The 16,125-nt window shown below is 38.5% G+C and overlaps 1 protein-coding gene across 1 annotated transcript in view; it reads right to left on the reverse strand.

The window, feature by feature from the left end:
* Positions 1-15,163, reverse strand: part of LOC128663658 (neurogenic locus notch homolog protein 2) — a 123,389-nt gene extending 108,226 nt beyond the window's left edge. The window contains exon 1 of the mRNA XM_053718093.1: positions 14,801-15,163. Coding sequence (XP_053574068.1) covers positions 14,801-14,870 — 70 coding nt within the window. The 5' untranslated portion in view covers positions 14,871-15,163. The remainder of the gene's footprint in view (positions 1-14,800) is intronic.
* Between the last annotated feature and the right edge of the window lie 962 nt (positions 15,164-16,125).

Genomic DNA, 16,125 nt, shown 5'->3' on the forward strand with positions numbered 1-16,125 from the left:
TGTAATTTTATTAAGGAAATTTAAATGTAGCCACCAATCAGCAAGAGCTACCCAGGTGCTCAACCAAAAATGGGCCAGCTCCTAAGTTTACATTACTGCTTTTTCAAATAAATATACCAAGAGAACAAAGAAAAATTGATAATAGGAGTAAATAAGAAAGTTGTTTAAAAATCGCCTGCTCTATCTGAACCATGAAAGTTTAAATATTTTGACTAGACTATCCCAGTAAACCCTTTGCTGGGGATAATTACACAGTTAAAAGCAAGTGAAAGTGCAGGGGTTGAAATTCTGTTTAACATTTTCGGACCTGGTAAGAATGTATAGGAGCTAAACAAATTGTATTTGTATATCGATATATGGAAAGTAGCTGCCTGGCGCCCAGATTTGTCAAGCTTTGCAACTGTGCACTAATGTATTGTGCATATATCATTTTATTATTGCATTTCTTTTTGCAGCTCCGAAGAAACATGCATTTACATGATGCAGGCTCTGGGCTTCACCACTTAAAAAGGGACATTGTACACTATATTTTTCTTTGCATAAATGTTTTGTAGACAATCCATTTACATCAGGAGTCGACAAATCTGCTTAAAATTTAGGAGACAGTAAGAATATTTAGGAGCCAGGTACACTTTTAGGAGCCAGCCAATGGTATTTGTATATAGATATATGGAGAATAACCCAAAAAGTTAGGAGCCAGGGGTAAAATTCTAGGAGCCAGTGGCTCCCAGGCTCATGGGTTTGTCGAGCCCTGATTTACATAGCCCACCAGGGAGTATTTTTGTAAAAATGTATATTTGTGTTTATTTTTAAATAATATTGTGCCGATTTTCAGATTCCTTACCAAGCTCCAACGTTATAGATGTATACTGATGTCTATAGACTCCTGGTCATGTAATGGGTCTTTTCATATGCAGGTGAATTTGCCCCTTCCAGTGGGTGTCCCAGCCTAACCTGATCAACAGTGGTAAACTGGAAGCTTCTAATTAATTGACACTACTATAAAGTACAACATGAACAGATACTGCTATAAAAATCCAGTATAAAACCTTTTAAAAACTTAAAGGGACACTGAACCCAATTTTTTTCTTTCGTGATTCAGATAGAGCATGACATTTTAAGCAACTTTCTAATTTACTCCTATTATCAAATTTTCTTCATTCTCTTAGTATCTTTATTTGAAATGCAAGAATGTAAGTTTAGATGCCGGCCCATTTTTGGTGAACAACCTGGGTTGTCCTTGCTGATTGGTGGATAAATTCATCCACCAATAAAAAAGTGCTATCCAGAGTTCTGAACCCAAAAAAAGCTTAGATGCCATCTTTTTCAAATAAAGATAGCAAGAGAACGAAGAAAAATTGATAATAGGAGTAAATTAGAAAGTCGCTTAAAATTGCATGCTCTATCTGAATCACAAAAGAAAAAAATTGGGTTCAATGTCCCTTTAAGTTTTTAAAAGGTTTTATACTGGATTTTTATTGCAGTATCTGTTCATGTTGTACTTTATAGTAGTGTCTATTGCATGCAGTAATATGAACATTGGTGTATACTGCCCCACTAAACTGCAATCTAAACAAATCTTGTGTAGTGTGCGTTACGGAGAAATAATAAAATAAAAAAGCGTATGTGTGGGGTTAGGTTGCAAAAACCCTGATGTTGATGTTTCTTGGGAACACTGAATAAAAAAAAAATCTGAATGCAAACAGACCCCAGATTGAGGGGCACAGTGAGTATGATACTTATCTGAATCCCAGGCACTGTATTAAAGGAAATGTTCACATTTTGGCTGTGATAGATCAGTGCAGATGGTTATTTTTAAGATGGCAGAAAATGATAGCAACATGATCCATGAAAACGTATACCAAACAAGTTACTAAGGTTACCATGATCATCAAGTCAGTTGGGGAGAAGGTTGCTGGACAAGAATTTGACAAATTCTAAAAATTTGATTACTGGCCTTTTTGGGGTAATTCTACAATAATATATATATATATATATCTTTAACTCAATACAACATTTGTCAACCCCTGTGCTAGACAGATTTCTAGATCTTCCAAAGACTGATGTTTGTATAAAAACTTTCTGTTTGTTTATCTTGGCGAAGCTTAGCATGCATATAGGATCCAAAAATCCAAAGGCCAATTATAGTCTCAATGGTACATTAATGACTGTAACTAAAGAAGAAAGGAACTTGGGAATTATTATTTCAGATGATTTCAAATTTGGTACACAATGCAGCCAGTAAGGCCAGTGGAATACTTGGTTGCATTGAAAGAGGTATTAGTAGCAGAAATAGCAAGGTTCTTATGCCACTTTACAGATCATTAGTTAGACCAAATCTGGAATACTGTGTACAGTTCAGGAGACCATGTTTTCAGAAAGATATAAATAAACTAGAAGCTGTCCAAAGGAGGGCTTCTAAAATGATACATGGTCTAAAATATAAAAAGTACAAGAAAGACTCAATGATCTAAATATGTATAGTTCAGAGGAGAGAAGGGAAAGAGGTGACATGATAGAAACCTTCAAATATATGAAGAGACTTAAAGGAACACTGAACCCAATTTCTTTTCTATCGTGATTCAGATAGAGGGTGCAATTGTTGAGCAACTTTCTAATTTACTCCTATTATCATTTTTTTCTTTGTTCACTTGCTATCTTTATTTGAAAAAGAAGGCACCTAAGCTTTTTTTAATTAGTTCAGACCTCTGGATAGCACTTTTTTTTTTTTTATTGGTGGATGAATTTATCCACCAATCAGCAAGAACAACCCAGGTTGTTCACCAAAAATGGGCCGGCATCTAAACTTACATTCTTGCATTTCAAATAAAGATACAAAGAGATTGAGGAAAATTTGATAGTAGGAGTAAATTAGAAAGTTGCTTATAATTTCATGCTCTATCTGAATCACAAAATAAAAAAATTGGGTTCAGTGTCCCTTTAATAAAACAGAAGCTGAAAGCATTTTTTCACAAAAAAATAAAATGCCAACACAAGGGGCCACAATCTAAAGTTAGAGGGTAGCAGATTCAGGAGAAATTTGAGGAAGCATTTTTTTTTTACAGAAAGGGTGGTGGATTCATGGAATAAATTTCCATTTGAGGTGGTAAACACAAAGACTGTAAATGAATTCAAAAATGCCTGGGACATGCATAAGGCTATCCTAAGAAAAAAGTAACATATAATATGGGTAGACTTGATGGGCCTTTTTGGTTCTTATCTACTGTCAAACTATGCAGACAGCAAAATTGCTGCAAGTAAAATGTAAAGAAAAAGGCATTTGTAATATTGTTTTGTTATATTAGAATGTCCTACCCTTTGGCGACTGCAGCGGTCCCCGCTGTCAGCTTTGACAACGGAGATTGAATCTGGGGGGGCAGAAGGCATCTGCCTTCATATGGTAAGGGAGCGCGGATTGTGCGCCCTTACTATATGAAGCCAGATTGTCGATCGTTACATACAGTGACACGGTCTGCCAGTAATAAAGATGGTGGGGAGTAGTGGGAGGGATCCCTAGCAAATAATAACTTTACAATCTACCTGATTAACCCCTTTACTGCCAGGAATTTCAAATAGTTTCCATAGTTAAATCACAAAAACAAAGGCTCTATTTCTGTTTAAACAGAATGATAGCAAAAATGCTAAAAAAATATTTTGGACAAGTTTTTTTAAAATTCCCAGTAGTGAAGCGGTTACTGATCATTCCTGTGCTTAATAAACCAACTTAACCTCTGGGAGTTGTCTTAGTCAACGAATGAGCAATAGATACCTAGGTATCAAGTTGACTAAAATTTAAAATGGACAAAATTAAAAAGGACTATCCACAGCCTGGGATAACTCTTGGTGGCCCACAGCCCTCAGACCCCCTCCAACCATGCATGAAACTTAGGCTTCATACTAGCCTCATCACTCTCCATGAACAGACAAGCCAACGCCATCTCCTCTGCAGGCTTCCACATGCTCCACCTACTGCAAAAGATCTTCAGATGGATCCCACCCGACACCAGAAAAACTGTGACCCACACACTCGTCAGCAGCAGACTAGACTATGGCACTGCGCTCTATGCCGGATTCACCATCAAGCTCCAAAAGAGACTCCAGCACATCCAGAACGCCTCTGCCAGACTCATCCTCAACATCACTCGCCAATGCCCCATCACAAAACACCTGCGAGACCTACACTTGCTCCCCATCAACTAAAGAATCACCTTCAAGCTTCTGACCCACACGTTCAAGTCCCTCCACAATATCGGCCCCAAATACCTAAACCACCGTTTCACCTTCTACACCCCCATCAGGCTGCGATCAGCCGACCAAGCCCTCGCTCTCATCCCCGCATAAGAAAAAACACTGCTGGAGGCAGGTCCTTCTCTTACCAGGCAGCCAAAACTTGGAACACCCTCCCTTTGCACCTCAGACAAGCTACCGACCTAACGAAGTTAAGAAAGGACCTCAAAACCTGGCTCTTCGACTGAACTCCATAGCTAATCGCACCTAATCGGTACCCATCAGCGTCTTGAGACCCTTACGGTGAATAGCCGCGCTTTATAAAAAAAAACAATACAGTAGAATTGAAAAATCAATACATGCATAATAAAAAGACAATGCACAAGCAAGTAGTTTGCATTTCAAATCAGTAGTCATTTTTTTCTAACAAATATCAGTTAGTTGCATTTCCTTCCTAATGCATCATGTGACAGCCATCAGCCAGCCAATCACAAAATTCATATGTGTATATACTATGAATCTTGCACATAATCAGTAGGAGCTGGTGCCTCAAAGTTTGCATATTTAAAAAAATAAAAAAACTGGGCAGTGTCAGATAATAGAAGTGAATTGGAAAGTTGTTTAAAAGTGCATGCTCTATCTGAATCATAAAAGTTTAATTTTGACTCAACCGCCCCTTTATGCTTTCATGGTTCAGACAGAGCATGCGACTTTTCAATTTACTATTCTTTTTTTTTTTTTAAATCAGACCTAGGTAGGCTTAGGTTCAGCAATACACTACTGGGAACTAGCTGGTGATTGGTGGCAACACACGACTCATTGGCACACAAGGGGGCCCATTTATCAAAGGGCTTGCGGACCTGATCCGACACTGCGGATCAGGTCCGCAAGACCTCGCTAAATGCGGAGAGCAATACGCTCTCCACATTTAACATTGCACCAGCAGCTCACAAGAGCTGCTGGTGCAACGCCGCCCCCTGCTGACTCGCGGCCAATCGGCCGCCAGCAGGGAGCTGTCAATCAACCCGATCGTATTCGATCGGGTTGATTTCCGGCGGTTCCTGTCCGCCTGCTCAGAGCAGGCGGACAGGGTTATGAAGCAGCGGTCTTTAGACCGCTGCTTCATAACTTGTGTTTCTGGCGAGTCTGAAGACTCGCCAGAAACACGGCCCTTCAAGCTCCATACGGAGCTTGATAAATGGGCCTGAAGATGTTTTCATCTAGGTAGTGCATTGCTGCTTCAAAGATTACTTTAACTATGAATCTAATGCCTTTGTAGGGGTTTAACAGTTATTTGCAAGCAACAGAGAAATCATGAAATGCTCTGGCACAACAGAGAGTTTTGCTTTGCATTTTTATGTCCATTTATACATGATAAAAAAAAAAGTATTGTAACAGTGCCCCTTTAAGAACAAACAAATGCACCAGTCATGCCCCTGAGCAGTACACAGCTGGTGACCAGCAGCTACATGTGTATGCCACACATGATTAGCTCACTGGTTATGCCTTGCTCAGGAAAGAATGCATTGCAGTTCCTGAGTTGGTGTTTTACTATGCATTTATGTATTAATAAAATATAAATAAAAACATTTTTAAAAAAAAAAGTATAGGATTTTTTACTATAGAATCTAAAATGTACTTCATCAACCAGTTACAATGATAAAGCTTAGCAAACTGGTGATATATCTTAGAAACCAAACAGAGCCCTCTATTTGAACTTTATTACGCAGGCAACAACTAGAGTATTTTAATCCGAACACATAGCCCTAACTCGAAATGGTTCTCACTGAGCAATTCTAAAAACTACTGCAACCAGAACAATAGGTGGTGCAGCAGGTGCAAATGCACCAGGGCCAGTGACAGCAGGGGGGCCACCTGCTGCATACTGTACTTTTTTCTTTTGCTTTACTAATGGTCTGAAAGCTCATTTGGGCATATAGATAACATAAAGCTTCAAGATCAGGGCATCTGTTCACACCAGGAGTATACATCAGCCATTAAAGGGACTGTAAAGTCAAAATTAAACTTTCATGATTCAGATAGAGCATGCAATTTTAAACAAACCAATTTACTTCTGTTAATCAAATTTGCTTTATTCTTATGGTATCTTTTATTGAAAAGTAAAACTAGGTAGGATCATAAAAGCTCAGGAATGTGCACGTGTCTTTAGTACTCTACGGCAGCAGTGTTTTGCAACATTATTTGTAGCTTTGTTATACAATGTTGTAAAACACTGCTGCCATAGAGTACTAAAGACACGTGCACACTCCTGAGCTCTTATCATCCCACCTAGTTTTACTTGCTCTATCATTAAAGTGTAATTTTGACTTTACTGTCCCTTTAAAAAGGGACCTTAAACCCAATTTTGTTTTTCTCTCATGATTCAGATAGAGCATAGAATTTTAAACAACTCATATCAATTTGTCTTGTATCCTTTAGCAGCAATGCACTACTGGGAGCTAGCTGAACACATAAGTAAGCCAATGATGAGTGGTATATATATGCAGCTACCAATCAGCAGCTAGCGCCCGAGCATACCTAGGTATGCTTTTCAACAAAGAACACCAAGAGAATAGAAGTAAATTGTATAGTTGTTTAAAATTATATGGGCTGCAGGGGCCATATGTCTAATCTGAGACCTCACATAGGCTTCCTGGGGGCATGATGGGAGCTAAAAGGGACTTGTATCTGATCTAAGGTAATGAGGTAATATCTGGGCATAAAGCTGTCATAATGCAACTGCAGGAGCCACCCATATGGGCTCGATTTATCAAGCGACAGCGGCGTACATATGTGCCCTTGTCTGTCACAGCTCTGGTGGGCAGAATTCCGTTGACGCTATTTTGCGCAACACTGTCCTCTGCCCGTGCACAGCCAATCACGCGCGGGCAGGAGCTGCAAATCTCCCCGTTCGGATGAGACCGGGGAGATTAAAATTCTCCACAAAAGTAAGAGGTGGAGAAGATGATAGGAAGTCTGATGACCGCTGCTGGATAAATACTGACTGCAGGTTCTCTTGTGAGAACCTGCAGTCATAATGCGGTGAACGGTTTGATAAGTCGAGCCCAATGTCTCACTTGAGCATATAGCTGGCAACACTGTGCCTCTGTATTTGATGATTAAATGCAGGGCTCAACAAAGCCAGGAGCCAGGTAGCTACTGGCTCCTAGAATTTTACCTCTAGCTCCTAACTTTTTGAGCTATTCTCCATATTTCTATATACACTTACCATTGTCTGGCTCCTAAAAGTATGACTGGCTCCTAAATTTTAAACAAATTAGTCACCCCTGAATAAATGTACCTAATATTGTAGCTAATTACCAGTATGGGGGGGGGGGGGGGGTTCTTGCACCATAGTTCAGTATTCATTAGTTCTGTCACTAGTCACAACTAAATAATACTGTTAACTAGTTTATCTGGACAAGCTCTGTTAGGATTAATTGATAAAATATGCATTTAGGAAATATTCTTAAAGTCTTAAATTTTTAAATTCAAAAGACCTGGAGAGTTGACCTGAGCAAAATTACGCAATTCAAAATTAACCTCCACTTCAGCCATTCGGAAAGTTTGCATACTGGATACACTGGAAGAGAAGCGCAACTCAAAATACAGGCATTTTGAGTTGCACTTCTGTTTTAATATAACCGCTGCCAGGACTATCGGAAAACCAGAAACTAAGATCAATTTTGCTATTTGTTTGTACAATTAATAAAGAATTACAAAATGATGCACGTTTACTGGAGAATGCTTGTTAGAACAATAGGAAGACTAAATACCCTCCAACCAGATTAATAAAAACACAAGCCCCAGCTTATCATTAATATCGGTTATGTCTATTACCACTCCCCCTGTATCATGTGACAGCCATCAGCCAATCACAAATGCATTTACATATAGTCCGTAAATTATTGCACAGTGTGTCTCAAAAAGAGTACATATAAAGAGACTGTAAGCATTTTGTTAATGGAAGTAAATTGGAAAGTTGTTTAATAGTGCATGCTCTTTCTGAATCATGACAGTTTAATTTTGACTTGAGTGTTACTTTAAATACTGGTACACAGCCATCAGAGCATATGTACATATGCCACTGGGGAGGGGGCGTGATACTAAACTTTTACTAGATGCATTTTTGCTAATGGAAGAATACTGAATAAATGTTTACATTTAAAAATGAAATGCACTTGTGCAGATTTAAATTTTAACCTTTCTTTCCCTTTAATAATTCATGCTGACCTCTAAATTTGTAATAAAGAGGTTACGCCTGACATATCTATTCAGACTAATCATTAGACATAAATAGGGAGGTAGTTAAAGGGACAGTACACTGTAAAATTGTTTTTCCATAAATGTATTTTAAATGACTTGTTATACCAACTGCAGAGTATAAAATATTTGAGAAATTTCATTTTCAGGTTTATTTGTGTATCTGAAGTAGCTGGTTTTGTGCTTTGAAACTGCAGCCTATTACAATGGGTTGAGCTTCAGGTAATATCAGATCTCATTATGTTATCACGTTTATGTACACAGACTTGCTTCCTTATCTTGTATTTGTCTAGAACACCAAAGCTCTATACATAAAGAGAACAATGGAAAATTATCATTTTATTACTCAACTATCCTGCATCCCACTGGGAGAGTAATCTCTTCTGCTGGCTGTGTTTACTTAGGCTTGTTAATAGCGTATACGCCAGTATCAAAACTTTCAGTATAGGTTGGGAAACCACAAGCTAAATCAGCTATTTCAAATGCTGAAATATGAGTAAAGGAGCTACTTGCAACCAATTTAATACACTCTAGCAGGTAAAAAGGATCATTGGGAATAATTTAAAGGGGAGAAAGTAGTTGGGTGAACTGTCCCTTTAATCCAGGCCAACATACAGTAATAAAAAAACAGTACAATGGTTTATGAAAAGGGACATTGCATTTTTTTCCTCTTGTTATTTAGACAAAAAGCCTTTAAATTTCACTATCTTGAATGAAACGTCAATTCAGCAATTTAAAATGTGTGTTCATACATTTTTTTTGTCTATCTACATTTTTTGAGACCATGAACAACAGCTTAAAAGAACCAGCCAATGCAGTAGATTTGCATAATCAATAAATGCATGATAAGAAGACAATGCAATAGCACTTAGTCTGAACTTCAAATGAGTTGTAGATTTTTGTTAAAGGGACACTCAGGTTAAATTAAATTTTCATGATTCAGATACAGCAGGTAATTTTAAACAACTTTCCAATTTACTTCCATAAAAAAAAAATGTGTACAGTCTTTTATATTTACAATTTTTGAGTCACCAGATCCTACTGAGCATGTGCAAGAATTCACAGACTATACGTATATGCATTTGTGATTGGCTGATTGCTGTCACATGGTACAAGGGGAGTGGAAATAGACATAACTTTGAAATTTGTTATAAAAAAATCTACTACTCATTTGAAGTTCAGACTAAGTGCTATTGCATTGTCTTGTTATCTTGCATTTGTTGATTATGCAAATCTACTGTGTTCACTGGTCCTTTAAATAAATTGCAAAGTTATGTCTATTTCCACTCCCCCTGTATCATGTGACAGCCATCAGCCAATCACAAATGCATATACGTATATGCAGTGAATTCTTGCTCAGTAGGAGTTTGTGACTCAAAAAGTGAAAATATAAAAATACTGTGCACATTTTGTTAATTGAAGTAAATTGGAAAGTTGTTTAAAATTGCATGCGCTATCTGAATCTTGAAGTTTAATTTTGATTTGAGTGTCCCTTTAAATGCAGATGAATGCCACAAACATATATACTGTGTCAGTTAGATCAGAGGTGCACTTGCCTCAGGGTTGAAGCAATTACATCATGTGGATTATGCTACCTGCAGGAAACAACAATAAAATTGTCATTTATTTAAACTAAGGAGGAAAAGCAGCAATAACCTGCACACCATGCTGTGCACACATCTGCCCTGTGAGCTGAGAGTTTGCACTGTCTCCTATCAAAACTCCTGCACAATATACCTTGCCCTCCCTCTTTGTCCTAAACATGGTCCACCTTACAGCTTCCTCCTGCAACCAGTGCTGACAATAATTAAACACCTACATTTAATGCAAGACGCTTACTTCCTGCCATGCAAGTTACTATGGTAACACACATCATACTGGTTTCTATAGGGCGACAAGCAAGAGTGACATCACCATCAAATGTGAACACATTTTGCTGATGGGAGGTCAAGCGGTTACATTTTGTAACCTTTCCATACTTCATTTTCCACTTCAAAAAGTCCCTTTAATATCTTTCATTTCAAATACTGTCAATAGATGCACAAGTTCCTGTGGTTCATTAATCTTTGGCATGGCTGGCCAAGGAAGTGGGGGGGGGGGGGGTGTAGTGGGCAGATTTTGTGGGCATCAGACCAACAACCATATTTGTTCTCTTTTTTTTTTTTTTAAAAAAAGTTGGCTAAGTTTAAAACTTAAATAAAAAGAGCTACATGGTGTGTGTGCGGATTAAGGGCACTTGTTGAGTGTGTGAATACAAATAAAATATTTCAAATGTACCTGGTCCACTGGGATGTAAATTAACAACAACAAAAATGTGACCTGCACAGAGCTATAACTTTAGAAGGTGCTAGTACTAATCTTCAGCATCCAACATAGCAGCATTAAGTCTGTACAGTTTACTATGCACAACGAATTTCTGAAATGTAATAAGAAAATGCAACAATAAATCAGTTGCTGAGCTATAAACTGTTATACTGAGAAGAAGCGGGGGGGGGGGGGGTGATGAAAACACTAAGCATCAAAATATGAGATAGGGATAGGCTGACCATATTGCCGCTTTAAGAAGGAACACATATGAAAAATACATATGTGAGGGTTCTTATACAAAACCATTTCTTTAAACAGCCATGAAAACAGCCCTGACATATGTATTTTTCATATGTGTCCCTTTTTAAAGCGGCAATATGGTCAGCCTAGATAGGGAACAAAGGGGTACAAAAAGAGAAGGTGCAAAAGTTGAGCAAGGAGGAAAAATTGGAAAACAAGAATGTCAATGGAGAAGATCAATGGCTGCAGGAGTAAGGGACGTGATTATTACCGACTGAGATTAAGCATGGGGGAGGGATGATTTAGCACAGTGAGAAAGGAAGTACACGTAAAAGCTTTAGAGAAGAGGGTGAGCATCACATTGGAGGGAAAAAAGGGGTGAGCATCACATTGGTGGGGACAAAAGGGTGAGCATCACATTGGGGGGGAAAGGGTGAGCATCACATTGGGGGGGAAAGGGTGAGCATCACATTGGGGGGGAGGGTAAGCATCACATTGGGGGGGGAGGGTAAGCATCACTTTGGGGGAGAAAAAGGGTGAGCATCACATGGGAAAGGGTGAGCATCACATTGGGGGGGGGGGGGGGAAAGGGTGAGCATCACATTGGGGGGGGTGAAGGGTGAGCATCATATTGGGGGGGGGGAAAGGGCGAGCATCATATTGGGGGGGGGGAAAGGGCGAGCATCACATTGGGGGGGGGGGGGGGAAGGGTGAGCATCACATTGGGGGGGGAAGGGTGAGCATCACATTGGGGGGGGGAAGGGTGAGCATCACATTGGGGGGGGGAAGGGTGAGCATCACATTGGGGGGGGGGTGAAAGAGTGAGCATCACATTGGGGGGGGGTGAAAGAGTGAGCATCACATTGGGGGGGGGTGAAAGAGTGATCATCACATTGGGGGGGGGGGAAGAGTGGGCATCACATTGGGGGGGGAAGAGTGGGCATCACATTGGGGGGGGGGGGGAAGAGTGAGCATCACATTGGGGGGGGGAGAGTGAGCATCACATTGAGGGGGGGCGAAAGGGTGAGCATCACATTGGGGGGGAAAGAGTGAGCATCACATTGGGGGGGGGAAAGGGTTAGCATCACATTGGGGGGGAAGGGTGAGCATCACATTGGAGTAGAAATAAAGGAGGAGCATGAAGTGTGTGTGGGGGTATGAATAAGGGGTGAGCATTACATGGGAGTTAAGATAGGGTGAGCATCACGTTGGGGAAAAATAGAATTTTGGGGGAAATAAAGAGAAATAACTATGTGAAATGGGAGAACAGCAGGGATGGGAGAGAAAATACATAAGACACAGAGTAAGACTTAGTGGGGGGGGGCATTGAGCAGCAGTCAGGGGGTCATTGGGGACAGCAGAGAAAGTATTGGTGAAGAAACAATATTACTATGGCAGAAGCATGAGACATAGAAAAGTGAAGAGATTCAAGCAGCTAAGAAGACAGGAGCAGCTGAGACAGAACAAGTAAATGGCACAAACTCTGAATAATGTAGAGAGCTGCGGGAGGTAGCAGACAGATTTGTGGGGGCAGTTTGGGAAATGTCTGCCCCCTTCCCCCCATTCTCCCTTATCCCAATTGTTAATACACAAGAAAGGTCTCTCTCCCTCCTCCCTTGCCTGCTCTCCCCCTCACCTCCTCTCTGCCCTGAGGGTGGGAGAGAAGGAGGGGGAGAGGAGGAGAGGGGGATGGGTGGGAAAATTTGGAAAAAAGGATTGTTAGAAGGAAAAAAAACTGCAGGACAGACTACAGAGGAATATGATCACAAAGGGTAACCAAACAGCCAACAGAAAACCTAATGGAAAGATTATATCCCAAACATAATTTATACATATATTTAAAAATGAACATAAAATTTAAATATTATAAAATGATCATTGAACCATGTTAAAGGGAAAATAAAAACCATTACATACAAGTACTGCTTTGACCTGTAAATTGTACCCCACTAAAAAGGAACCAAATGGCTATCCAAGTCTTTGACAAAATTCAATTTTCATTACAATTTAGGACTAAATGAGTATAGCAGCATTTTGCATTAATTTCTTTAAAAAATGTCCACACTGTAAACAAAATAGGCTACAAAAAAAACCACACAAATGCAATACACTGTTATAGTAAATTCCTAAAGCATCGTTAAATGTTTGTAAGACTTGTATATCAATCAGAACACTATAAAAAAAATCTAAGCAAGATAAAATAAAATAATGCAACTCTATAATTCAGCAAATCAACTACAACAAAAGTGAACATTTCTTAAAAACCATCAAGGACATTGTATTTCTTATTACATACAAAATATGCAATATGAAGCCATGTTATGGGTTATGTAAGAAATCATCTATTCTATAAGGTTAAATGAACATGAAAGTACAAAATCTTTTTTTCAATAACCAATGTAACATGATGTAGAGGTGTTATCTGACCAACTAAAAAATGAAGAAAAAAAAAATCAGTACCCCATAATGCCTTGTCAGAGGACCAAAAATGTAGTAGCTTTACCAATCTTTGATATATATATATATATATATATATATATATATATATATATATATATATATATTTATTTATTTATTTTAAGTAGGAAGTCATCTTCCATAGTTACATCACAGCAATAACATAGTTGGAATCAGGAAATTAAGCTTTCAGCCATGTTGGCTTTATCATAGGTTTCACATGAATTGGTAATAGGAATCCTTAAAGTCGGGTCAAATTCCCTTTAAGAGCATACATTGTTGCCAGAGGAGAGGGGGGGAGTTTTATATTGTGACCATTTAACCTTATTGCCCGTTTTTTTGCACATTTTAAAATGAAATATTGTAGTGAATATGCTTTTAAATTGAATACAAGTAAATCACCCTATAGAAAAAAAATGACAGTATGCTATAATGGAATGCCAGAATAATTTGGAACAATGCAAACAATACATTTTCCCTCTCCAATGGGGTCAAACACATAAAAATTCACATACCTTATGACCATGAACTACAGAATGTAAATCCAAAATATAATAATCTCATATGCAGCATCCCATATGGAATCAGATCAGTCATGGCAAATTAAAAATACATATTTTTTTATTATTAATATTTTTTAATCCAATAAAGCATGAACAAATCCACAAGGAAAAATAGTTTACAGACTTCACAACACTATTTACAATTGTAAATATTTACAAATAGATTTAACAATAAATGTATAATGAGTCAATTAGCATATTCTTTCTCCCAGCATCTAACAGCAACAATCAAAGCAACAATATTTAGCATGTGGGGTCCCTCTAGTCCTGACTCACTTGTCTAGAGTTATGTGTGAGATGCTCAATTATTTAAGATCAATAATAATCCAAACCTTGGTATAAACCAGAGATTTATACGATTACTATTTAAAAAACAAAAACAAAAAAAAACACACAGCTATTTTGGACAATGAGTTTTCTGTGGGACCATATATGACACAATACGAAACTGTGATTTTTTTTTTAGTGCAAATTTCAACTACTGTATATTGACTGTAATTTTGCAATATACAGAAAAATATACAATGTATGTAAAATAAATGTACACACACATATATATATATATATATATATATATATATATATATACACACACACATTCGTAACAGGTTATAATGCCTCAGAATATGCTTACTAAGTGCTACATTATCTACAAGTGCACATACAAGTAGCTATATGCATCCTATGCAGCGAGTATGCAGTTTGTAATAAGTACATTTGTTTAGATACAGTATGTGACATACCATGAATTCCTCCCCGGCTCAGCAGCATTACAGTAACCCATAGGAGTCCGCATAGCCCCGGCCGACCCATGCTGCTCTCCTCCCCCGGGTACCCCTCCAATCCGTAATCTCCTCACTGCTTGGCAGACTGAACCACACTGAACTGTAACGAAACTGGAGCAGCCGGACTGCAGCTTGTACACGCCCACTCCTCGAAATACTGATAGTGGGAAAGAGACAATAGGTGGGGATAGGGATAAGAAGCTGTCAATCAAGACAGAGGCAGCGACAAGGTACTAAGAACAGGCCACGCCTACCAAACCCAAACAGAAACCGTGGCCCATATGTTGTAAAGTCCGACTCACTGTTCATTTGTGAGCGGTATATTGGAAACGACTATGGAAATACTCTGGGAAGATTGACACACCCGCCAAATGACTTGGCCAATAAGATAGAGGATACGAAGTTGGACTGTGGCAACATAAGGGCGGGACCGAATGAGTATACTCATAGCTCAGCAGCAAGTGTGTCCTCCGGGTCGAGCTTGAGACTGGATTCCAGCACAGACACCACGTGGGAGTTAATAATTCTATTTCTTTTCGAGCCATTGCTCTTGTACCTTCTGTACAGACGATTTATAGCTTCATGCACCATTGCCGTTGTATATAGAGCGTTACATTATCACTTAGGTCCTACAGCATGCAGATTTACTAAAGTCTACGGTCGGTTTATAGATGCACAAACTCCGTACCAGTAGACTGATTATTCCATTGAATATTTACAGGGACATGAAACCTCCCAAAAAATAATCTTTTATGATTCAGATAGACCATATCATTTTTTTTAAAGCTTTTTCAATAATTGAACATAATAAATGAAAGTACAAATACATTTCTTACTTGTTACAGATTTACATTCCGTTACATATGACAGCGTGAAATCTCTTTATAGATTTAACATAGTAACATAGTAGATAAGGTTGAAAAAAGACTGAAGTCCATCGAGTTCAACCTATACAAATCTAAAATACTTACAAAAATCTCCAGTTAAGCTTAAATAACCCCATTAAAATGTGACCCATTTAATACTAGCAATCATATCCATGAATTTTGTTTATATACAGAAATTTATCCAGACTATTTTTAAATGTATCTATGGTATTGGCATTCACTACCTCCTTTGGTAATGAGTTCCACAATTTTATTGCTCTTACAGTGAAAAAATGTTTCCGTTGCAGGAGATTAAATCTCCTTTCCTCCAACCTTAAATTATGACCTCTTGTCAGAACCAATTTTCTTGGAATAAAAAGAGCTTCTGCCATCTCTGTATATGGGCCTTGAATATAT

The sequence above is a fragment of the Bombina bombina genome, chromosome 6 (genome assembly GCF_027579735.1).
Source record: "Bombina bombina isolate aBomBom1 chromosome 6, aBomBom1.pri, whole genome shotgun sequence".
Classification (NCBI taxonomy): Eukaryota; Metazoa; Chordata; class Amphibia; order Anura; family Bombinatoridae; genus Bombina; species Bombina bombina.